Source organism: Camelus dromedarius, chromosome 4, assembly GCF_036321535.1.
Source record: "Camelus dromedarius isolate mCamDro1 chromosome 4, mCamDro1.pat, whole genome shotgun sequence".
NCBI classification, from domain to species: Eukaryota; Metazoa; Chordata; class Mammalia; order Artiodactyla; family Camelidae; genus Camelus; species Camelus dromedarius.
The window spans coordinates 35,739,346-35,766,474 of record NC_087439.1 but is presented as its reverse complement, the minus strand read 5'-3'; the positions used below and the strand labels follow the sequence as shown (position 1 = coordinate 35,766,474).

The following is a 27,129-nucleotide window of genomic DNA, read 5'->3' as shown; positions in this document are numbered from 1 at the left end:
GGCAGCCAGCCAGAGGCCTGCCAATGAAACCCAGGCCCTAGGGACAGTGAGGTTTTAAACATTTTGAATGTGACAGCTTTAAGGAAGGATGTACATGATCTGGATAACCACGGTTCTCAATAATACCCTATTATCTTAACCCTCCAGGCAAGCTTCACACAAATACATGCCAGGTCCCTGTGATCATTGGAGTTTGTGATCTTTGACCATCTGTCTGCTTCATTTGACAGCTGAGAAAACCGAGGCTCAGAGAAATGAAATGGCATGCTTACCCTAGCTACTCCTGCCCCTGCTCCGATCTGTGTCATATTCAAACAAAATGCAGAGGGGAGGCAACAAACAAAGTGAACTTCAATGTTGATTTGTCTCAAACATCAGCACTGAACTTGGGCTGTTTGTGTTGCATCGACTTTGTTCATTTACATAAAATCAGGAGATTGTTGGATGAAACATGTTTAAGTAATGTTCTGTGGCAAGAAAATACCAGGAACTTATCAAGACTTGTTTCTCCTCAGGTTAGCTACCCTGATATTCAGTTTGCCCTCATGTAAAATCCCCACTCAAAATTTCTTAAAACCACATCAGCACTTCACCATCTGTAATTACTACTGCAAAGACAATTCCATTGATTCCCCCTTTATCCCTTCTCCTGCATTTTCAGAGCCATTACTTTCCATCTGATGAGGTTGTAGAGGTTCCTATCACTTCACCAGAATGGGAAATCTATGCTATTTCATTAAATAACTAAACATTAGGCGATTTCCAAATCTTATATAATCTCACACTCTTGGCAGGGTGAGAAAGAAAACTTTACTGCAAAGTTTTTTGAGGATTGCTGATTATGGTAACAGTAGCAACGCCTCACTAGCACAGAATACATCATGGCTTAGGATTTGTTTTCTATGCATTATTTCATTTGAAATAAATCTTCAGAAATTTTATTTGCCAGTTTTATTTTCTAAGGAAAAAAACCTAATTTAAGATACTGTGCAGCTTAAAGGTGCTAGGGCGAGACATACTTAAGGAAAGATTCCAGTTAATTCCAAACAAAAACTTAAGTAATTTCCACAACTGAATTATTTTACTTGAAAAAATAAAGACACCTCTAGAAGTTGATAACTTAAAATTTTAGGTCAATTAATGAGTTTCAGAAATTAATCTTGGTTGCAGTAGTTATAATCAAGAAAAGAATGGGTGAAAACCTGGAATTTGGAAAACAGGGCATATGGGCTTATGTACTTCTCTGCCAGCAATGGGTCATCATCTAACTTCTCAAAGTTTTGGTTTTTTGAATCTATGATGCAGGTGGGATTCTATGTTCTTTTACAACTTTGTCCCCTCATTCTCCTCACGAAGGCAGTTAAGAGGGTGCCTCTACAGCCTTCATCTCCTTTGAACTTCTCTATCTTCACCCCTGGGAGGCAAGGAGTTTTGTTTGTTTTTTAAGCATCAAAGTCATACTGTGAGGTATAATTCACATGTTTTTTCATTCAAAAATATTTGAGTATCTACCTTCTGTCAGGGGCAATTCTGTGTCCTAAGAATACAGCAGTGAGCCAGATAATTTCTGCTCTCAAGTAGACTATATTCTGAAGGGGAAGACAGGAAACTAAATAGGTAATCATGAAGTTTGATGGGTGATAAGTGTTATATACAATTAATAGTTTAGAAAAATGTAAGTTATTCAAGAAAGGACTGCTTCTGTTGCAAGTATTTCCTCTAAAACTACTGAAGTAGATTCAATGGGGTGATTGGGAAACTATGTTTTTCAGCTTGGGGAGGGGACAAGAAAAGGGAGAGAAACAGATTGGGTCCTTTCTAGCAATGGGTGGAGGGCTTGAAAATTTAGGTGCTCAACAAATGTGCACTGACTAGGAGCATAGTCAAGCCTCTAACCTTTATGACAGGTTAATGCAGCAGTCCTCAGAAGGACAATGTTTTGGAATGTTGGTATGATGACCTTGACCTTCCCTTACAGTTAATCTAGTTTCTGTCTCTGCACCCCATCCAACTGATGGTGTTGGAAAGGGAAAAGAATGAATATGAGCGCAGGGAGGAGAGGGATGCAGCATCTTGTAAGGGAAGTTGCAGCCACATAAGGAAGAAAGAAGTACCTGCCCTCCCCGACCCAGTAGACTATGGAAGAAGAATGTTCCAGAGTTTCCTCTTTGCAGCCTATCCCTGGGTCAAAACCTGAGGTACCAGTGGGTGGTGCTGGATAGTAAAATCTCATAGATATGGAGGGGTCTAGAACATCGGGGACTGCTGGCGTGTCCCCGAAGAGATAATGGGAAGCCGAGGGAAGTGGCCAGAGGAGATCCTGAGGCAGAACTCCTGGCTCCTGGAGGCCTGATCAGAGCATCTACAGCTGCACTGCTCAATATGGTAGCCACTAGACACATGAGGCTATTTAAATTGAATTTTAAAGTTATCAAAACTAAATAAAATTTTAAATTTGGTTCCTTAATTGCACTAACCACATTTCCAGTGCTCTACTGAGTATGTGGTTGGTGACTAATATATTGAAAGGCAGATATGAAACATTTCCATCACAGCAGAAATTTCTGTTAGACAGCACCGGTCTAGAGCAGTGAGCAACAAACTGCTTCTCTAAAGAGTCTGATAGTAAATATTTTTGGCGTTGCAGACCAGTTCCCTTTGCAACTACTCAGGACTGTATTTGTAGCATGAAAGCAGCCATAGTCCGTGTAAATAAACAAGCATGGCCATGTTCCAATAAAACTTTATTTACAAAAACAAACTTTGGCCCTAGGGTCACAGTGTGTCCATCTCTGGTCTGGAGGATCAGAAAGTTCCCACCTTCCGAGGGACAGCAGCCACTGAAAGAATCAGTGGACTAGTGGAGTCCCGGACTAGGACCGAATTAATTGCTTTTGCACCCAAAGATGATGCAAGTCCAGGTGCAACTAAGCAAATACCAGCCAAGGACCAGACTTAACAGCACAGAATAGCACACAAACTTGTACACAAAGAGTCAAGGTCATCTTGAGAGAAAGCAGGGCGAGAGGGAAGAAACCTGCAAGACCAACCCCATATAAGCCAAATGAGCTAAAAGGGACTGTTTATGTTGAAAAGACAGTGATGTGTTTGTTGGCAAAAGCAGATGTTACCACCCACTGTCCCAACCCCACCACTTCGTGGACCCCCACCTCCCACATTGACGGGATAGGCTGGAATTCAGGAGAAACTTCAGCTTGATTCTAGAAAACAAAGAAGCCGTAATTTCTTCACCTTTCTGAGTTAGAGTAGTTAAAAGGTTAACACTGCTACACAACATTTTCTCACATGCACGTGAAGCTTAGGGAATTTTTGCACTCTTTCTAGGCACTCTGGTTTGAGCTAAATCTCTGCAGCCCCTCCAGAGCCTCCCTGAGACTGATGATCTGCACTGAGGTGTTGTGGGAAGAGGACACAGGCCTTGGAGGGAGAGAACCTGGGCTCCAGCTGTGTGGCTTCCGCTAAGCCTCTTAGCCAGTCTAGGCCCCAGCGACCTCATCTGCCACACGGTGATGTGAATCAGATGACTCCAGAGGTCTTATCCATCTCAGAGAACAATTTCAGGATTCATCTAAACGACATCTGGCTGGGGTTGTAGCCTGAGATTATAATTAACATAGTGAACTTGGTCACATGTTAATGAATAAAGTCTTAGCTTTATTAGTAAGTTTCTACCAGGTCACTGAGGAGTTCTGATGTTTTATACTTGGGTGGTTGTAGGACCATCGCGGCACTCAGACTGTGTTAGTCAGCCTGGCCTGCCATAACAAAATACCACAGACCAGGTGGCTTAAACAACAGAGATTTATTTTCTCACAGTTCTGTAGGCTGCAAGGCCAACATCAGAGTACCAGCATGGTCGATTCCTGGTAAGAACCCTCCTCCTGTTTGCAAATAGCCACCTTCTTGCTGTGTCCTTACATGGCAGAAAGAAAGAGAGACAGATAGACAGACAGAGGGAGACAGACAAACAGAGAGCTGGTGTCTTTTCTTACAAGGGCACTTACATCACAAGGCCCGCTCTCATAACCGCATCTAAATCTAATTACCCCCAAAGGCCCCTTGTCCAAATACCATCACATTGTGGGTAAGAGCATCAGCATAGGAACTTGGACGTAGTTCAGTCCATAGCACAAATCTTGAAATGACTTTATGCTTGGATGCTGAGTTCTTGGAATTTTTCTCTCTAGTTATGAACAAAACAAAAGGAAATGTTCTTCTCATCAGTAGGAAACTTTTGAGGAAGAAATACGAAATTGAGTTCCACCTTTCCTGAGATTCAAAGCAGAGCTAGGATAGGGGGATGACTGCCTTGGTTATCAGCTAACACGATAGCTAACTTTCACCGGGAAGCTTATTTCCACAAGGCAATCTTCCGAGTAGGTTCCATAAAGCACCTCATTTCGCCCTACAGCGCCCTTACTAGAGCTGCCTAGAGACGGAGACACTAGTGTGTGGAAAGCCTGAGTAACTCACGTAAAGTCCCATAGCTAGTATGAGATCAAATCTGGATGTGAAACCCAGCAGACTAATTCCAGAGCCTGCCCTCCTAATAACCATGGATACAGGTTACAGGGAGAGTCCACACACATGCATACACCAGAGAATGTGCTCGAACAAAGTAACACATATTCATGTACTAGTAACAAGCATTAATTAATATAGTAATGCCCTTAAGCTATTTACACTTTATGATGGACTTTAATCAACTCAGCAAAATGCTTTCTCTTAACATCTGGCTGAGATCAGAATTTCAGGAAATGGGAATTTTGATGAGTGGTGAAGAGAGAGAAGCTATTTTGGTTTGGGACAACTGTGGGATGAGAGGCCTGCATAGAAGGCTGAATTTAGGAGCCATGAACCACTACGGTATGAGACAAAGGCTTCAGTGCTCGAAGGGAAGGAAAGGGTGGGAGAGGAAAAGGAGGCCTTACTGAGGAGGGGAGTACAGAAAGCGGGGTGTATCCTCTCCAGGGCTCTGTGTACCAGACACTGTTCTCAGAACATTACAAATGCATTATCTCATTTCCACCCACAAGAATCTTTTGAAGTAGATTTTATTACTTCCATTGTGTAGGGATTGAATCCTGGGGATATTAAAACATATCTAAAGTTACATAGCTAGTAAATAGCCAGTGTTTCAACTAAAGAACCTGTACTCTGTGTACAGCCTTCCTAGGACAGACAAAGTTTATTTACCTTTGCCCTTTTGCCCAACATAGCCAACGTCAGTCACTAAAGCCTGTCTTTGTGCCAGCCAGGTGCTCAAGGCTGGTCATGCCTTGACATCACGATGTAATACTTGGCCTAGGTTAAAGTATGACTTCACATGGGACGGCACTCAGGAGAGGCTCAAATTGTTCAACAGTCCAGTTCAACGAACAGCCAGTTATCCTACCCATCAATTCAGATAGCCTCATAAGTGAAATGCTAGTAGGCGTTCGTGTCCAAAATGAAGCTGGCCGAGAGTAGCAGCTTGGATTCCTGATGGTCAAGTTCACTAAATGGCTAGAGATAGGAAACGAAGTCTGTAAGTGCAGAGAATCCCTATCATGTGTTTCTCTGTCTTGCTTGGCTTTTTGAAAGGGTCTATGATCTTACAAAACCCTGAAGTTATAACCAAGTAGATAGTTATTTTTAGGGGTTGGGACAGGAATGGAATATTGCTGTCTTCAATCAGTTATTGAAGATCTCCTCAGTGACTGACAATCAGCCGCTCAGGTAATAACAAGGTCATTTGCTTTGACATCTGTTGGCTGACTTTGGGGCCGTCTGCACTTGTCCTCTTCACTTACGTCCCTCCACTCATGTCTCTCCTCCTTAACCGTTCTGAACTCTAATCAGGAAATCTTTGCTTGGCCTGGGCGATTCCCTTGTGCCTACAACTTTCTTCTCCCCCTCAGCTTCCTGAGTCAGTCGCTTCCCTTATCCAAAACCCTTTTCATTGCCCAGATCCTTGGTTTCTCATATGATTCTCCAATAAAAGAAATCAGGACTCCTTGGAGAATTGGCTGATATTGGAGCAGGAAACATATAAGATGACCCTGGAGCATCTTACAGTGCCAGAAAATAAAGACCTGCTTTAAAAATTGATTGGATTTATGTCAAAGGGACACAAGACCTAATGAAAAGAGTTCCCAATGGCAAACCTGGAACAATTTGAGCAACAAAATAAATACAGTAATATTGAATTATGACCCAAAGTAGAAAATAACTATCCACAAGTTTATACTGAAATAAATAAATGACTGAATAAGTTAATAAATGGCCAGAAGAGACAAATATCCCATGGAGATAAATTTCCAATAACTTATGTGTGTATTCCACACTAAATGAACAGGGGCATAACCCTCTACTCCTTAGGGGCTGTGCTCAGTGACTTCCTTCCAAAATGTACAATGTGAAAATGTGAAAAGGGTGGGAAAAAGCAACTTCACAGTGGAGAAACCTGATAAAAATGCCCTCAGACAAGTGCTCAAGGTGAACATCAATAGTGATAAATCATGGTCACAGTATGCACCTTGGATATTATGTGATGACTTTATCTCTGTGGTTTTCTGACTACAAGTAACACATGATCCTGCTCTTATCATGAGAAAAACATCAGACACATTTCAACAGTAGGGCATCTTACAAAGTACTGGAGAAGTATTCATCAAAACTCAAGGTCATCAAAAACAAGGAACGTTAAAGAAACTATCACGACCAAGAGGAGCCTAAGGAGACACAGCAACTAAACATAATGTGGTGTCTTGGATGAGGTCTGTTATAGATTGAATTGTATCATCCCCCAAAAACATATGTTGCAGTCCTAATCCCCAGTGTCTTAGAATGTGACCATTTTTGGAAATAGGGTGATTGCAATGTAATTAGCTCAGATGAGAGCATACTGGAGTAGGATAGGTCCCTAAGCCGGTACAACTGGTGCCTTTATAGGAAGATGGCCAAGTGAAGAGAGAGAAGGAGAAGGCCCTTGATGACAAAGGCAGGGATGGGAGTTCTGCACCTGCAAGCTGAGGACACCAAAGATCACCAGCAAACCACCAGAAGCTAGGAAGAGGTAGGGAAGAATTTTCCTACAGGTTTTAGAGGAAGCATGGGCCCGACTGACATCTGATTTCAGATGTCTAGTCTCCAGAACTGTGAGACAATAAATTTCTGCTGTTTCATGCCACCCAGTTTGTGGAATAATTTATGGCAACCTTAGGAAACTAATACAGTATCCTGGAACAGAAAAAAAAAAAAAAAGACAGTATGTTAAAAACTAAGTCTGAATAAATGCTTAATTATAACTAATAATAATGCATTGATATTAGTTCATTAATTGTAGCAAGTGTACCATACTAATGTAAGATGTCACTAATGGTGGAAGCTGGGTGTGGATATATGGGTCCTCTGTACTCTCCTCAATTATTCAGCAATCATCTTTTAACGATGTAAAAGTGCTCTAATATATATATGTGTGTGTGTGTGTGTGTATAAATTTTTTTTAAAAACTTCATATTACAGTAATTCTTCTTAGGCCTCTTATTTCCTCCAAGTTTTGGTTTTGAAACCATCTGCTTCTATATTGATTGTATCAACTTCATTCTAATTTTAAAGAATCAGGAATCGCCCCACAGAAAACCATCCTGAAGGCATCACACTCCTGATTTAGTCTTATCTCCTTCCTCTCCTTTCCTCATCCCCATTTTAGGGCTAGTTATCCACCCATTTCTCCACTCTGTGCCAGGATATGTGCCAAGTACATAGGGTGCCCTTGCCATCCAGGGAAAGAGACAGACATTAGAAACTTAATTGGACAAACAAATGTCGAATTGCCCTGTGAGATTTTAAACTGGGACCACTGGCTGTGAGGACAACATAATCTTTGTCATGGGCAGATAGTTTAGCAGAGAAAGAAGCCAACATAGGGGACAGCAGAGGGGAGGTCCTGGGACATTATTAGAGCCTCTGGAGTTGGTTATACCTGAACTTGCTGCTCTCCTTTGACTTAATAGCTATATGGCCACTAAATACCCATTTTAACTTAAAATCACAGTTTTTGTAGATTCTACAAAAGAGAAGGTCTTAGTCTATGAGAGCATTTTTAGATATCAGTTTATCAAGGAAAACAGCTCTGAGGGTGTAAAACCTGATGTGAGATTTAAAGAATGTATATTAACTAGGCGAAGAATGAGGGAGACAGGATCCCAGGTGGAGGGAACAGCAGGGGCAAAGCCCTTGTGCTGAGAAGGAGCGTGTGGAGTACAAGGAACTGAACTGTTATTGCTTCTGGTGCAGAATGAGGGAGGGTGAGTTGAATATGACGTGCGAAGGTGCTGGAAAGAGAAACAGGGGGACTAGACCCCACAGGACATTGAAGCCAAGCCAAGGATTTTGTCTTTCCCTGATGGCAATGGTAAACTATTAGAGATATTAAGAGTTTGTGGGGAGGAAGACATGACATCATTAGATTTGTATTTTTGAAAGCTCACTCTGGCTGCAGTGAGGAGGGTGGGTTGACAGGGTTGGGGTGGATCTGGAATACTAGCTACACAGCTATTGCAGGGATCCAGGTGGAGGCTGATGGTAGCACAGACCAGGGTGGTGCTGGAGATGGAGGAGATGGGGAGACGTAGACAGACTGGAAAGATGCAGAAGGTAAAACCAATGGAATTTGATGATTTGGTCATGAAGCTAAGGAAAAGCAGAGGATGATTTCTAGATTGCTGGCTTGACCAACTGGATGGGTCTCACTTATTGAGACAGAGGAACGTGAGAAGCCTAGAATAAGACCAGCTATGCCAGAGTCCTTACCACTTCTGAAATGCACCACATTATTTCATGCCTCAGTGCCTTCCAACATTCTGTCCTTGGCACATGGAAACCTGGTTTCTCTCTTCCTTTGTTTTGAGGGAGCTCTATTGTATTTAATGGCACTGGGACTGGTGATACGGTATTGAAGTCAAGCATCCAGATGCTGGAGGCAGATTGCTTGAATTCAAATTCTGGATGATTGTGTGATCATGTGAGTTTTTCCAAATCCCAGTTTCCTTATCTGTGAAGTGGGGATAGTAAAGTAATAGTACCTGTTCTTTGGGAGTCTGGACTGTACAGAATGAGATAATATATATAAAGTGCTTATCACAGCAGCCAGCACACAATAAACACATAGTATATATTAGATATTATTATAAAAATGCATAAAAGTCGACTTTTGTCCTTGGAGTTTTGATAGAAGATCTACATCTTTCATACTTATTCCTGTAGGTCAGGGCTTCCCAAAAGGCAGGTGTACCAGGAGATAACATTTGCAGAAAACACATCTGATAAAGGGCTGTTATCCAAAATATACAAAGAACACTTAAAACTCAACAAAAAGAAAATAAACACACAGTTAAGAAACAGACCAAAGACTTTAACAGACACATCCCCAAAGAAGATACACAAATGGCAAAACAGCATATGAAAAGATGTTCCATATCATATGTCATCAGAGAAATGGAAACTTAAATGACAATGTGATACCAGTACACACCTATTAGAATGGCCAAAATCCAGAATACTGGACAACACCAAATGCTGGCAAGGATGTGGAACAACAGAAACTTTCATTCATTGACAGTAGAAATGCAAAGTGTTACAGCCACTTTGGAAGAAAGTTTGGTGATTTCTTGCAAAATGTACTCTTACCATGCAATCCAGCAACTGGGTATTTACCCAAAGAAGTTGAAAACTTATGTTCATACAGAAACCTGCACACAGATGTTTATAGCAGCTTTCATTAAAAATTTTGGCAATTTCATAATTAACAAAACTTAGAAGCAATGAAGATGTCCTTCAGTTGGTGAATGGATAAGTAAACTCGTATATTCAGACAATGGAATATTATCCAGTGGCAAAAAGAAATGAACTATCAAGCCGTGAAAAGACATGAAGGAATCTTAAATGCATATTACTCGCTGAAAGAAGCAAATCTAAAAAGGCAGCATACTGTATGATTCCAACTATATGCCATTCTGGAAAAGGTAAAACTATGAAGGCAGTAAAAAGATCAGCAGTTGTCAAGGGTTGACAGGAGCAGGATAAATAACTGGAGCACAGAGGGTTTTTAGGGCAGTGAGAATACTCTGTGTGATACCATAATGGTGGGTACGTGTCATTATACCACGGCATATACATACATATCCAAACCCACAGAACGTATAACAACAAAAGTGAGTCCTAATGTAAACCATGGACTTTGGGTGATTATGATTTATCAGTGGAGATTCATCAGTTGTAGCAAATGTTCCACTCTGGTAATGAGGGAGGCCATGCACATGTAGGTACAGAAGGTATATGAGAATTCTCTGTACCTTCCTCTAAATTTTTCTGTGGACCTAAAACTGCTCTAAAAATAAAGTATTAAAAAAAATGAGGCAGGTGCTATTCACCACATACAATTGGTACCCAGTCAGAGATAAATTCCTGCTAATTCACCAGGTCCAGCAGCCCCTCCTTCCTTCTTTCCCCATCCTTTCCCCATGATGATGAGATGTGGGAAGAGACTGGGGAGCCCTGCTTTAAATCAGGGATTGGTATGCTACAGCCCTCAGGCCAAATCCGACCAAGGCGTCTTTTGTAAATGAGGTTTCGTTGAACACAGCCATTTCTGCACGTTGTTTGTGGCTGCTTTCTCACTAGAATGGCAGGATTGAGTAGTTGTGACAGAGCCATTATGGCCCATCAAACTGAAAATATTTGCTATTTGGGAAAATGTTTACCAGTTCCTACTCTAGATTATGATGAGGAGGAAGAGGAAGAAAATAAGCCACTCCTGCCATTTATTGAGTAAAATAGTTCTTAAAGAGAGTAATATCAACTCTATTGTACAAATAAAGGCAATGAAGCTCGAAGACATGATGTGACCTGCTCAAAATGACAGAGCTAACACGTGGCAGCTAATATCACTCCAAAGTGTGTGCTTTTAATTCAGTGACTCAGGACCTGCATAAGGAGTGGCTGCTGTTGGTGTCCAGGGCACCTGCCATTAGAGATCTAACAGTAAGCACAAACATCCTTTCTGGATAATACTAACCCAGTGCTGTCTCTATTCATTGAACATTTGCCTCAAGCGTACTTCCTCTCAGTTTACACACATCCTGACATCTCCACCATCATCCTTTTTTCTGCAGCTTCATGTGAAAATAAAGTAAGTCAGATGCATCTTTTTCCTTAGGAAGGTTCCTCACTGTTGATTGGATCCTACAGTTATTGTTGGGTTCCAACTTCTTACCTGCTTTTTCCTTCAGGTTCCTCCCTTTCAGCAAGAGCCCATAGCCCCCATCTAGGACTGCCAGATAAAATGCAGGACAGCAGTCAAATTTGAATTTCAGATAAACAGTGAATAATTTCTTAGAAGTATGTCCCATACAGTATTTGAGACATATACAGGGTGTCCTACATTTTTATTTGGTAAATCTGAAAACCTTAACCCCATCCCTATATTTTTGTAGCTGGAAGATGAATTATCTACCACAGAGTGGCAGGGCATTTACTTGGAAGGACTTTGGGTTAGGAAAAAGAGTGCATGATTTGTTGTTGGAAGATGTGTGTGCAGGATGGCCAGGAAAATTACCTACATTTTAAAACACCCATATTTCACCCCCATGAAATGGGAATCATACATCCTACTAGCAGGGTTTTGTGAAAACTCAGTGAAATGTTGTCTGTGAATAGCACTGTACTCGGTAAAATTTAGTGATTGTTGTCTTTTATTCAAGTAACATTTCTAAATTCTTTTTCGTTATCTCCTCTGATAGTCTGGATTCTGAAAAACAGATACTTCTTCATATGCCCTCAGCACAGCTTTGTTAGCTTTCGTTCCCTGGAACCCCTTCCTTTCTCAACATCTGACTGAGGAATTTAAATGATGATGAAAGTTGATTTAATCATAAAGTGTACAAAATCCTCCCCTGGTTTATAAATTTCATAGGAAAAAATTAAATTAAACAAATTCAGATGTTGCAAAATTAAGACTATTCCATATGGGTATTCCTTAGCGTGTCCCTCAGTGAATTTGAATAGCTCATAACCAGTTATATTACTGCTTCTGAGGGCCAGCCAGTTTCAGATTCCATATTCACATTTGATTGCAGCAAATAAAAACTCATTTTTGAAAGTTCCTTGAATCATAGCATTTTCATCCTCTTTGTTCCCTCAGTAAACACCAGATCCTTCTGATTTCAAGGTCTCTTGTAGAGACTGGAATTTTCCAGGAGTTAATGCAGTTTTTCATCTCTTACCCCATCAGGGAAAAAGGACAGGATATAGGAGTGCATGAAAAAAAAAAAAAAAAAAAGAACCTAAGCCAAGTAATCCATGTGAACAAATTGGAGCCAAACTGTTTACTTCTCAGTCTTCACTTAGAGTCTTTGCCTCTATGCTTTTAGCAGATAGTTGCTAACGGCCCTCACAGGTTCTTAAAAATGCAAAAGAAAGAAAATAATATGTTACCTGTCTCCAGGAGATGGTCTTTTCCAGAATACACTCATGGAAAGCCTTAGCCCATAAAGGTGCTTATTTATTTCTCATGAATCTCTTTAGCTAAGCTCTTCTCTGATAAATTTCTGTGTCAGGAACAAAGCATAAAACCCTCCACTTTCCGTTGTTGCCTATTATTCTTAATATTTCCACTTCTCCACTCAGGAAAAACACAAAAGAAAAATAAAACTGAGGAAATCAAGGAGATTGACTATTAGAAATAAAAAATGAATCACCATTGTGAAGGAAGAACCCTGGAGCCAAGGAGATTTTTATTTCAAATTGCAATGAGGCTTGTTGGTCCAAATAAATAATATCATCTAAGAGCCATTTTGCTCAAATCTCTTTCAAGTGAAAACTGTCAACAGGGTTTCAGCCTTAAACAAATATGTTTGAATGCTAATGTATGATCATAAGAAACTAATGGAAAGCATTTACACACTTCTTCTCTGCGGGTAATATTCCCCACTTCACTTTAGAATCCCAGATGAAAGCTGACGACCATTCTACTACAGACTTAGACCTTTGAAATGGTCTTAGATGCCAAATGCAAGAGGCAGTTTAAGTGTGGGGCTTCCACTTCCCACAGAGTATGTGAAAGTCTGATGTATGGCTACAGCCTGTTCCCCCTGACTATGATTTCCATGCACCTGTTGTTCACGGTAGGAAAAAAACTCACTGATGTATCACCTCCTAAAATGAAAGAGGCTGAAAAACCATTCTCTGCTATGAAATGCTGGGCCACACACAGATGAGGAAATTTCAAAAGGAAAATAGGGGTAAAAACACATAAGACTTGATGTCCTCTGGTTTGCATTGATCCTGAAAACAACTTGGAACTTAACTGATGGGCTAAAAGAAGAGAGAAGGGTTGTGGCATGGAAGGGGTTGCTTTTATCCACACCCCCCCCCACCAGCTGCTGTGATTTGGAGGGTGTCACTGTCAGATGCACGACCCCCCAAATCACTCTCCGTCTATCCCAGAGCCTGTGACAGCTGCATGTCTTTGAAATAGTTATTTATTTCTCATGCTTTGCTTTTAATTTCTATCTTTCTATGGAGACATTAGATGTGGGTCCATGGCCAACCATTACTTTAGAATGTGGTACTTTAGTGAAAGTCACCTAGTGGGACCAGGGATCAGACACATCACAATTAAATTGTGTACACAGCTGGGCATGCAGAGTGTCTGGATCCACACTGGGGAGACCTCAATTGTCAGGGCTCATCCCAACAGCAGTGGTACCCAGAGGAGGTGAGGTACTGCAGTGGAAAAGGAGAGATGGCCAAGGACACTGTCACTCACATCACATCTTTCAAGATCCTGCTCTGCCTAGCTAGGAGAGGGAAACAGGTAGAAACTGGGTGGGTCTTCACCTCTATTTCTGGACACCCTTCAGGTCCTCGAGAGGCTTTCTGACTTCCTCCTTTTCAAGCCACTGAAATGGTAGTTCCAAAAGGAACAAGAATATGGTTAAACATGGAAGCAGGAATCTTGGATAACTAATAATTTGCAACTCTTTAAATCAATATTTTAAAATATCTGTTTGACTTAGAGAAGAGATAATGTGCTACATCAAGGGAAACTGAGAAGGAAGGGTTAATGGGGGGGCCTTCAGTTTCATCTGTTTTCCTGAGCAGTTCAGTTCAGCCCTGACTATGACTACACGGAGGAGCAGCAAAACAAAACAAAACAAAAAACACTTAAACATTCATTGTTCCGAAAGTCTGCCCAGTGGGCAGTCTGAGACTGCCCCGGCCCCGGCTCACTTGTCTTGTCCAAGTATTTCTTCCAACCACAGAGAGTACAAAATATGTAAAGAGTTCATGCAAAGTCCTGGGTTCTTTCCTATTCTGTAACCAGTAATACTTAGTGTACCCAATTAGGTGTTTGGCTGAGAGGCCAGCAACTTGACACCTTAATCCATCTTTGGTTGGACAGCCAGCTGTGGATTCTCAGAGGCCCCCACCCTTCACTCACCCTCCACTGAACGCTGCTCAAGACCGTTCACCCTACATACCTCTTCTCTCTTCAGATTTTGAATTGTCCAGAGAGTAAAAATCCAACAAAACAAGCAAATATCCTCATATATCAGGGCTGAAGTAGGAGAAAAGCTAGCTGAGAAAACTTGTGCCCCAGCAACTTCCAAGAGTCTGGCACACAGTAAATGTTCACTAAATACTGGTTGAATAAAAATATATTAATGGATGAGCCACAGGGCCGTGGGATAAGGGTGATGAGCTGTCCCCTTGCAAATATAATTAAAGGTACATTCATTTATAATTTGCCTCGAGCTTAAATTATTTTTCAACAATTACAGCTGATATTGAAATGAATATTGTCTTCACATATGACATTAAGGAATGGCACTGAATTAGAAGAAAAAACACTTTTTTGTACTTTCCCATTTCTTTTGGTCTCTTGGTTTGGCCTTGGGCAAGCCCATGTAATGTCTCTGAGGAGACCCTAATAACCAGGTTTAAAACTGATGTCAGCTACCAAATCCTAATGTCAGCATGTTCTTTTTGCCACCGACATACAAACTTGAAGAAAAGGCAGGTTTAAGCATATGCCGATGTTAGACGAATGAGTAACCAGCACCCCTCAAGTCAGCCCGTGGCTTCCCCATTGGCTCCGCACCTCCTCACTCATGCTAAAGTGTGGATCACCTGGGATGGGCTTTACGACTGGTTCCCCTTAAGTGAATCTCAACACCCCTGCTGAGTGAACATGTGGAGTTCCTGACAAAGATGTTTATGAGGTAGGAAATACACCACAGGACACCTCAGAGTTGCTTTTGGATGGAGTGAAACTTGGAATAAATGCAATGTGGGATAAAATTATAAACTGACTGAGGCTATTAACCATAACTCTCTCAGAAGCACATGTAAAGAAAATGATCACTCATTTTCATAATCACAGCCCAGAGAGGCTGCAAAACACTGAGCTACCTTCTGAATTTTAAAATGAGGATACTGTGTAGTGTGATTTTATTATCTGTGTCAATATACATATTTGAATTCTTTGAAAAATCACGTTCCACTATAACATATAATGCCAACACTTTATTAACTGTAATATCTGAGTAGGTAGAATATGTAAATGAAATTCTGCATAAGAAAGAATTGACTGATTCCTGATTCTTCATATGGGAAAAGGAGGTGAAATTTACAGAACTCCTTCAGCTTATTTCTGATAGTGGAGAAACTCAGTCACAATTACGTAAGTCTAGCGGAGAGACTCAGAGGAAAGAATGTGTCATCAAGATTCAACATTTTTATACATTTGTGGGGCACATTCCCTAGTTTTTCTTTGGTCATGACTTTAAGCATAGCTGAAAGAGTAGAGAATTGACTTCTATTAATTTACCTACCTCGGACACTTGCCTAGAACTTCTCTTGTGTACGTCTGGGTTTCCTATTTCCTAACCCAAGAGTCAGGTCCCAATCCATGCATCCTGGCTCAGAAAGGTGATCTGAGCCCAGCAGATTCTCTGACTGCAGAGTCCCTGAACTAACACACTGTGTGCAAAGTGGACATTTAACACTGAGAAATGAAAGTGCAGGTAATGATTTAGAGAGCAATTGAGAAGTTGGCTGGGAAGTCGTGATGGACCATGTTCAAGTGAGGTTTTGAGGGAGTGGAAACTATGGGCAAGCAGACACTTTCATGGTAGGGTTATGAATTCATTTAAACTACAGATCCACTATGCAGAGACAATATAGCTTCCTCATTTCATTTCTAACTCCTTTAATCTTCTTCATGAATCCCCATCCACTGAGTAACAAAAGGAACAGGGCAAAAGAAAACACCTTAGTCTAGTTCTTAGCTTGAGGTAATAATTTCGATATTTTGTTTGTATTACTCAGTTTTTTTAGAATTTTGTGTCTTTCCTTTCCCTATTTCAATATGGTGTCTGGGTCTATGTGGCAAGTGGGGCTTAAGTGACATCGTGGCTCCGAATGGGAAGAGGCCTAAAGGCCATGTGATATCCTGTCTCCTCTAATCGCCACAGCCTTGAATACCTGGTTGCAGCTGGCCCTGACGGCACTCAAAACAGCCGTTGGCAGGTGGTAGCACTTGTGATCTGGTCTCTCGAAGTGTGGAACGTGGCTGGTGGCCCTTCCCTGGCTCATGTGGCCTCACTCTGCTCTTGTTGATACTAAAGGGCTGTGACTCCTTCTCATTCATCCACTGTGGCATCAAAACACTCTTGCTAAGAACTTGAGCTCCCCAGATTCTCAGTTTCTTTTATCACTGGAGCACCAAAGGCAGACCAAATACACTGAAACATCAGAAAGCTCATCTTACCGAGTTGACTTTGATGAAGCTATTGCAGAGCTGCAGAGGGCGACGGGGGAGGTGACTGCCTTCCAGAGTCCCAGGTGTGGAGAACAGCAGAATATCATGCTATTCAAGTACCTTAGATTACCTCAGAATTTCCTAAGGCTACCCACTTCCTTTGACAGTTGACCTTAAGGTGGTGGGAGGAGATAAGAGGAAGAGAAAAATAGGTGTCTGATGTCTCCTTGCCTCCACCTCTGCCTCTCTCCTTTCTCCCACAGTTCTTCAGGCTAGAAAGGATGAGGTTTTCTATAGCTTCCCCTGCATCACATTATCTTCCACCACTACTAGTCAAGCCTCAGGACTTGGCTAGATTAGATGGAAAGGGTATCATCCCCATTCCCTGGGAGAAAGTCTATGATCTGACCCATCTAGGTTAGTTCCTAAAATTTGAAAGGGATTTAGAAAATCCTCTCTCTCACCCAAGCCTGGTTTTCAAACTGTTCCTTCCTCATAGGACAAGGGATTTTATGGCTAGAGCTTCAGAGGTGGAAAGCTACAAAGACTATGACTTAAGGGGGAAGAAGATAAAATGTATTACTTTAATATTTTGCAAATAGTATCCCTATTGCACTATAGAGAATAGGAAATATATTTATAAAGGGTGAGGGAGTTGGTCAGAAGTAAGAAAACTGAAATGCAACATGTAGAGCAAAATTAAGTCTGTTATTGGTAGAGCACTAAAATGAAACCCACAAACATCTTACTAGAGCCATTTGTGTTATGGAAGACCCTCCAGTTACTGCCTCCCTGAGGCCTCCTTTTGTTAGTTTTTTTGTTTAGCTTTTCCTGAGTCCCCACGCTTGTGTACAAATCTTTAATTGCTTGATTTAACTTGAGGGCATTTCTGTTCCCTAAAGCCAAAATATCCAAATGAACAAAAGCTTTCAATTAAAGCCTTCATATGCCACAATGTACACTTTGTGCATGTGCGTGTCACCAAGTGTTATTTCATGTTTCCTGTAAAAGTCGTCTTAATCCATTCCTCGACCCTACCCCAGATCCCAGCTGTCTCAACCCCAGATCACCTCCATGTCACCATAGCTGGCTGGCCTGACTGTAGACTTTCTGTGGTCTCTGCTCCCTGTTATCTTGACATTCTTGCCCCTGTAGTCTTCCTGAAACTCCACCTTCTCCACATACTCTTCGGTTCAGAGACTTACACGTCCGACTTCTCCCTCCTCCCCATCACATTGACTTGGATTTGCCTCCGTGCAGCTTTCATTCTCTGCTCTTGTCAACTAAGATGAATCCCCACCACGCTCAGCATCCTCTCCTCCAGGCAGGCCGACGTCCAAACTGGCCCAGGAGGAGACACACTGTTGTCGGTGCCCTCTCTTACTTTTTTGGCATGCTTTGAAATGATTTTTGCCCTTCTCCACGGCTAATGTAAATTCAACCCATTTTTCCAAGCCCACCTCAAAAGCAACTTATTTTCTGTTTCTCAGAACCGTTGGTTACTCTCAGCCATACCACCCTACCTTAGAGCTTCATTATATTCCATCTCTGAATAACACTTAATATCAGTAGCTAATATTTACTGAGCACCTTTTATGGGCTATGTGCTTCACAGGGGATGCTCATTCGATCTCTGTGCCAACCCTGTGGGGCAGGCACTAAGATACGAACATTTGAAGGTGAGGAAACTGGGCCTCCTGGCAGTTCAGAAGCTTTCTCAAACTTTGAGAGCTGGTAAGTTGATGGAGGCACAATTCACGCAAAGAAAGCAAATGCCAGAGGCTACACTTTCCATTAATATGGCGCATCAGCCCCAGAGAACTGCTCCTTCTAATGTCAGGTTTCCTGGCCTTATCTCCCCACCTGGACTATAAGCACCTCTATGGGCAGGATCTTGGCTTCTGCACTCTCTGGGTCTTCCTGAGCAAGCATGTAATAGACCCTTGAATGACACTGCTTATTGCCGCATGACTGGCCCTCCTACTGAATCATGATTTTTCAGACACAGAGCAACGCGACCTTTCCATTCAAGGCTTCCTCAGACACTGCTGAGCGCCTGCATGCAGGTGACAGCCGCCGAAGGTGGGCGGCATCTGATGCCTCTGTGGAGGCTCCAGTTCTCTCTGCCCATCTGCCAGGCATGACTTCTGATGTCCCAGGACCTGACCACCACCTGACACTGTTTTGCAATGCCAGGGTTGCCCAATGTTCCTGAACCCACCTTCCAGACACTCCAGTCCCAAAGGATTTTATGAACAGGTCTGCAAGGTGGTCTCAGACCAGTTCCCCTGAGGCTGGGCTTTTTGAGCAGAGTTTTCAAGGAGACCCCAAAGATCTCTCATTAAAATACTCAGCAGCCCTGGGGTTTCTTTGGAGAGTAACCAGCTGTCCCAGTGAGTGGAGAAATGTGTGGTTTGCTAACAGATTTTTAAACAGTAAAGCTTAGTGTTTCAAAGGGATTTTCCCAAGAGGATTTCTCTTCCCTTTCCTAAATGAGAAGCTACAAGCATTTAGAACTGTCTTCAGATATAATGAAGTGAGGCTTCAAGACTGTGAGCATTGGGCTTGGGTCTTTGTGGATGGGACATGGCAGCTTCTGCAGGCCTAGACCTGGCAGGAGGAGGTTGGGCAGTGGGCCCTCGGTCCTGAGAAGATTTGGGGTGATGGGAGGGGTGGAAGTCGCTCATTTCCTCAAAAGGCCTCCTCCCTAACATGGCACCTCCCTTCCTCTCCAGCCAGTGTAGCAGTCTCTTCAGAGCCGCCCCCCCTCTCTCCTCCCCTTCCCCTTCCCATCCACTGTCCTTCTTTGGAGGAAGAAGAAAACCAAGCACACTCAAAAGGGTCTTCCCAGTTTCTCAGAGCACAGGCTTCTTTTCATACTGGGGTCAGACTGTGGAAACAGAGCTATAAGGTCAACGGCGACAAGATTATTTCAGGAGCCCCTTAAAAGGCCTGTTGTTTGTTTAAATTTCTGCCCACAGCTGCCTGCTTAGGAAATCTGACAAAAGCACCATGAAATCCTGTTTGATCTCAGCTGTATTCACTGCTAATCCCATTGGAGAGGAAAGTGGAGCTTGGTTCAAGATGGGGGAAGGATGGCTTTTGTGATGGTGACAGACATCAGACAGACATGTCAGGGGATGTTATGGGTAATGGGCGGTGCTCAGGAAGAGATGGGGTTGTTCTTTCCTGGCCTGCTTATGTCTTTAATCATCAACTCTTCTTGCCTACAGAGGACAGCGAGGAAAGAAGTCCACAGGCCTGTATTAGTCAGGGCAGCAGGGAAAGGGAGTGGGTCACCACATAAGAATTCACTATTTCCCTGCAAGTGAGGGACTTATTCTATACCTGCCCCATCCGTGCCTACTGCAAAATGGTTTTAGACCTGGCCCCTTGCCTGCAGGGACAAAAGTGAGACAACATCACTGGCCCCCAACTCGCCAAAGAAATGTGGATGTTCCCTGCTCTAAGAAAATCTGATTCCTGGAAATCCAGATTTAGGAGAGTAAGATTAAGTCAGAGATTAGGTAGGTTTTCATTTTACTTGAGAAACATAAAAAGATGTCTTAAAATAGTGTCTCCCATCCAAGGGCATTTGAAATACAATCTGGTTCTGAAAAATTTGATCCCAAATCAATGTCTTGGGAATTGGACCACAGTTTTAATAGGAGTAAGGGGACTCATTAACTACATGTCTGCGGTCCCAAGATTAGGTGGGAAAGCAAAAATTATCAGGACAGAAAAAGATTCACTAATCAACTGACCACTTTGACAGTTAGTTCCCATTTAATCATAACTCCCCATTATACTGGTGTCAGCCCTCACACATGGCACCAGGATCTTTGTTGGATACTCCCATGTGGTCAATAATACAATGCAAATCAAATGCAAATTTATTGCAACAAAGTGAAATTGCATATCCTGCAAAAGATGCAGGCTTTCATCCAATTGGACAAGGAAACAATTTGAGCTTCATAAGAGAGTGATTTAAATATCAGAGAATTAAAAGAGACCCTTGGGAGAATAAGTCCTTTAATATTTTTGCAAAAAATGACCCTTTCAATAACTGTGTGGCAAAGGTCAAACATGAAGTAAAGGGGGTCTTAAAATTTTGTCAGTCAAACTTTCTCACACCATATACAAAAATAAACTCAAAATGGATTAACAACTTAAATGTAAGACCTGAAACCATAAAACTCCTAGAAGAAACATAGACATTACATTCTTAGACATTGATCTTAGCAATATTTTTTAGGATCTGTCTCCTCAGGCAAGGGAAACAAAAGCAAAAATAAACAAATGGGACTATATCAAACTAAAAAGCCTTTATACAGTGAAGAAAACTATCAACAAAATGAAAAGGCAGCCTACTGAATGGGAGAAAATACTTGCAAACAGTATATCTGATAAGGGGTTAATATCCAAAATATATAAAGAACTCATACAACTCAATACCAAAAAAAACCACAAAAAACACAAATAACTTGATTAAAAAATGGGCAGAGAACCTGAATAGACATTTTCCCAAAGAAGACAAACAGATGAAAAGGCACATGACAAGGTGCTCAGCAACACTCATCATCAGGGAAGTGCAAATCAAACCAAGTGAGCTGTCACTTCACACCTGTCAGAGTGGCTATTATCCAAAAGAAACAAATAACAAGTGTTGGAGAGGCTGTGGAGAAAAGGGAACCCTGTGCACTTTGGTGGGAAAGTAAATTAGTGCAGCTACTATGGAAAATAGTATGGAGGCTCCTCAATAAATTAAAAACAAAACTACCATACGATCCAGCAATTCTACTTCTGGACATTTTTTCTAAGAGAACAAAAACACTGATTTGAAAAGCAATATGCACCCCCATCTTCATTACAGCAATTGCAGCATTATTTACAATAACCAAGATATGGAAGCAAGTTAAGTGACCATCAACAGATGAATGGATTAAAAGATGTGAGAATATATGTGTGTGTGTACACACACACACACACAATGGAATATCACTCAGCCATTTAAAAAAAAAGGAAATCTTGTCATTTGCAACAACATGAATGGACCTAGAGAGTATTATTCATATGAAATAAGTCAGAGAAAGAAAAATATCATGTTTTCACCTATGTATGGAATCTAAAAAACAAAGCAAATGAACAAACTTAACAAAACAGAAAGCATCATAGATGCAGAGAATAAACGGATGGTTGCCTGAGAGGGGAGGAGTGGGGGAATGCAAAAATTAGGTGAGGGAGATTAAGAAGTATAAGCTTCCAGTTACAAAATAAATGCCACAGGATGAAATGTACAACCTGAAGAATATAGTCAATAATACTGTAATAACTTCCCATGGTGGACAGATGGTAGACTTACCGTGGTGATCATTTTGTAATGTATAAAATTAGTGAATCGCTATGTTGTGCACCAGGAACTGAGTGTTGTAGGTATTGTACTCCAAAAATAAACAAACTCACAGAAAAAGAGATCAGATTTGTGGTTACCAGAGGTGGGGGGTGAGAGGAGAAGGAATTGGATGAAGGCGGCCAAAAGTTAAAAGCTTCCAGTTATAAGATAAATAAGAACTAGGGATGCCTCGTACAGCAGAATAAATATAATTAACACTGCTGTATGTCAAATATGAAAGTTGTTAAGAGAATAAATCCTAAGAGTTCTAATCACAAGGAAAAAATTTTTTTCTATTTCTTTTACTTTGTATCTATATGAGAGTTTGGATATTCACTAAACTGATTGTGGTAATCATTGCATGATGGATAGAAGTCAAATCATTATGCTGTACATCTTAAGCTTCTATGGTGCTGTATGTCAATTATATCTCAATAAAGCTAGAAGAAAAAATTTTAATTAAAAAACTTGTCAGTCCAATTAGGCAAAAAAATCAACACTTTATTTTCCAATTCTAATAATTCACAAATAATTACAATTATGATATGAGTCTAGTGAATATAAGATAGATAACTGTTATATTGTTAATACTAAAATTCAATCAGTTATTAAAAATGCCATGTATGGTGAGATTCTGGTTCCAGTTTTAAGTGATTTCTCCTTTAATTTTTTAAACATCAAATATCAATTGTCCTCAATTAATGAGGATATCTGTGGTTCCTTATCATTTCATCTATATTAATTCATTAATACTCAAAGCCACCTTCTCTCTTAGACTAAGCAGCTATTAGCACCATTTTATAGGTAAGAAAATTGAAGCCCTGGGAAGGTGATTTAAATAGCACCACGAGGTTAGTAAATATTATCTTCAATTATGTGTAGGCAATGCATGGATTCTTACTATGTGAATGAGGAAATCATGTCTCTAAGTTTAGTGACTAACCCTTGACCACTTGGTTAGGAATATTAGTCAGATTTGAACCCAGGCCTTCTGAATTCCAGATCAGGCCTTATTCTACTGTACCACCAGATTTTATTACATATAAAAATAGCAAATCATGATATAACCAACATTTTGAGCACTTACTACCCACCAGGTACCATCCTATGTGTCTTAGGTGTTCCTCTCATTGAACCCTTGCAATCATCCTGTGAGACAAGTACTGAGATTTACCTCTTTCTCATTTTACAAACAAGGAAATTGAGGCTCAGAGAGTTTAAGTAAATTGCCCAATATCATGCAGCTGGTAAATGACACCAGCTGGAATTAGAATATCTGTGTGTTTGTCTTTGTGCTCTTTTTGGACACATGCCTGTGTCCCTTTTCAGGAACAGATGTATTGCACAGAGTGCTACTCAGGGTCTTTGCCCTTAACAGTTATGCTACAACTTTGCATCGTGAAATACATTATATTGCCTGGAACTCTCCTCACCTGGTTTTTTGGAAAGGAGAAGCCTGAAGGAGTGGGGCACAGGACAGTTAAATTTTACGGAGCAGTTTGAGAGCAGGGATGACCGATAGGCTTCCTCCATGTCAGAAATCGGTACTTTACTACTGATGAGTTTACTGCTGATAGGTACAGGCTGTTCTAATGTGACCAAAGGCCGAATCTGGGCTCCGTGACAAAGAATGGCAAGAGATTTGAACAAAGCTGCCTCTGGAAGGGGGACTGGCCCTCACAGGAGCCATGTATTTCCTATTTTACCCTAGGGTAGAGTGCCAAAATATGGGCACTTTAAGATTCAAGGGACTCGTAAAAATTCTCTCTCCCAATATTTCACACCAGGATGAGCGTACAGGCTCCCTGAGACGGCTGGGGTGGGGTAGGGTGTAGTGGGGATAGGGGGACGGGAAGGTGGGGGGAGATGAACATAAAAAGTGCCAATACTTCCAATTCAAGAAAGAAAGACTGAATGCCCTTTGATCGTAGTAACAAGTAACTACCAAATTCAGGTTTAAACCCTTCCCAACCAATTAATGATAATTTTGAATTTGTAACTATGCTTTTTTGAAAGCCAACCAATCAGCAACAGTCATACACTTGTGAAAGTCAGCCAATCAGCAGCAGCCACACTTCAGTAACTGATTTCCATGGCAGCAGGTCGGCCAATCCCTAACCACGCCCCCTTCTAAAAGACCACCAATCCCTGAGCGCCAGGCATCCCCAAACCTCCTATAAGAGCACACATCTGCTTTCTTTAGAGTCTTACAAGCACAGCTCTCACTTGTTTAGCAAGTAATGCATTCAGTTCTGTTTCCGGTATTAAGTGGTAGCTTCTTCCTCGTCCAGGGGAAGAGCAGAGAAGGAAAAACATTGGGAAAAAAGCCATTATTATCATATATCTGAAAAAGAGGAAAAGAAATCCCCATCGCACATAACGGAAACAAACAAACAAAATCCTTAGAATCCTTACACACGCGCGCGCGCACGTACTATCTCTACTTTCCCCCCCCCCCCCTAAAATGTCAAAGGGGAAGCTCTAGAGCATTCAGGAAACAGGGTTCTGTTGCCATCTCTAGTGCGACGGAGGGATAATCACTACTAGATTAAAGTACATGTTTAATTCATTTTAGATTGAGTTAAATTGGCACTTTAGTTGTGAATACAGGCTATATTTTTCTTCGGTGACCCACTTGCCAAAAGTACCACAATGATTAAACACTAAGCAAATACATACATAGCTAAGATAAAAAAAATAGCACCTAAATTTACCCAGTGCATTTAAGCCTAGTGCAGCAAGGCTATGTGGTATCTGTTTTTATTAATGGATTTCTATTTCTAGCTGCTTTTTCCCTTCCTGCTTTGGTAATCCTAGATGTAGGTACAAAAATCTAGACATTTATTAAGAAATTGGTACTTAACTACTGATGAGTTGATAAAACAATATAACTAGGGCCATTATAATGTTAAGTGAGTTCTGAACAAATAGAGTTAGAAATCCAATTATCTTTCCATAGAAAGCTTTTGTGTAGCATCATTGTTATATAAAGGAGAAGAGCCAGTGGGAGAGTTAGAACAGCATTTTCTCCTGCCTGGAAAAGGACATTGGAGAATTTCATCCTGCACATACATTAATCTGTTCATAATGGCCTCCCCCGCTGCGGTTAGCCGACAAAGAGCTCTTCTGGCTACTGGAAGATTCCTTTTGGAAGTGGAGCAGAGAGTCAAACGCAGATGATTTGGGAAAGAAATTAAAAAATGAAACACATATTCTTGGCACTGTGCAAATGGCTTAAAACTAACTTCTGGAAAGAAGGCACCCCTCTCCTGGCACTTCGGCCTAGGGCCTTCAGAGCTTACCAGAAGTGACAGAAAACAGAAATCCCCTGCAGTGGTTCCAATTTGACTGACCAAGAGCCAGCCTTAGATCAGTGCCTCTCAATCTTTAAAAAGCATCCAGTTGAAAATACTGGTTCTGATTAATACATTTGAAGGAGGATCTGATATTCCAAATTTCCAGAAAGATTGCAGGTGATACCCATGCTGTTAATCCACAGATTTGGAATAGCAAGAATCTAAATTAATTTAAGCCTTAATTGAAACACAGAGTCTTCCTTCCACTTGACTCTCAGCAATGGCTGTCAAAATCACCTTTGGAAAGGACCTGAGAGGAGGGACTGTCAAGAAGGCAGGAGAGAAGGATGCGGAGCTCACCCTCTCCCATGAATCAAAAGTACATCTACATGTGGAACAATTCTCACAGAATACCTACTGAACGTCAAGAGGCTGAGAGATTCTCTGGTCTTTGAAAATTACTGGCTGTGTGACCTTGGGTAAGTTACTTATCCTCTCTGTGTCTTGCTTGTCCTAGAAGTTTGGTTATGAGGTTTAAATGAAATAATGCTCACTACAATGCCTGATATTCAGCATTTGCTTTGTAAATACTGACAAAAACCATCTGGCTTGCCTCCTGCATTTTACAGAAGTGAAAATAAGTCATTCTGAAGAGAAGACTTGTGTTCAATGTGATACAGCTCTCTAGTGCCAGAGGTTGAACAGGAACACTGTCTCCTAACTTCTAGGTGAAAGCACTGTCTGCCATTTAGTTGAAGTCCATTGCTAATTGAGAAAGTTGGCCCCAGTGTGCAGTCGGCCCCCTTCCCTGCCTGAGCCTCAGACACCCACAGAGCAACTGTGGCTTAACCCACACACCCAAATATTTTTGCTCCAGCCAGTCCTGACAGCTCAAGTCTTCTACCGTTAATTATGAAGATTACTCAGATAATTGATTTAATTGGGAACAGAGAGTATCTCAGTGTAATCAGCCGAAATGGATTAGATTTTCTCAGTGCAGCATACAGAACCCTGTGGCTCTCAAGGAAAGGCATTTCCTCCCTGGAGAAAATTATGCGTGTCCCAATGGGACCTATGGTATAGACTGCGTATCATTAGTCTTGGTGGCCTAGTCCACAGGGATAAGATTAATCTAGTCCAAATGCTGGGCACCTACAGCCTTCCCTTCTTCCCTACCATCTTTGTAGAAACCCTCAATAGAGCTTTTAATGCCCGCACTTGACAGTGATGTCTTTGGGGAGGTCAGAAAGCAGAGAGAGTAAAAAATTCTCTCCCAATGTGGTTTTGCAAATGGGCATTAGCCACAGGCTGTTCCAGCTCAACGGTGAAGAGTAGCACAAACTCTTTCCTTTCTCTGCAGTAAAAGGAATGAAATGACATCTTTCTACAACAGTGTTGAGCTATGAATAACTCAACTGGAAAAAAATATTAGCTGTCTGTCTAGTGTTGCTGCATAAGACAAAATATATCATTCCAGCATCTGCCCAGTGAAAAATTATAAACACACTAGCAAATGAATGACACAAAGTATCATCACTTTGTTCTCATTATTGGTGCAACCAAAACGGGGTGATCAGTCTACTTCTTTGAAATTGAGTATTTTAATACCCACT

At 41.3% G+C, this 27,129-nt stretch overlaps 1 protein-coding gene across 1 annotated transcript in view; it reads left to right on the top strand.

The window, feature by feature from the left end:
- Nucleotides 1-27,129, top strand: part of CCDC148 (coiled-coil domain containing 148) — a 314,087-nt gene that overhangs the window by 274,349 nt on the left and 12,609 nt on the right. Inside the window, exon 17 of the mRNA XM_064484812.1 lies at nucleotides 25,795-25,995. Coding sequence (XP_064340882.1) covers nucleotides 25,795-25,888 — 94 coding nt within the window. The 3' untranslated portion in view covers nucleotides 25,889-25,995. The remainder of the gene's footprint in view (nucleotides 1-25,794; nucleotides 25,996-27,129) is intronic.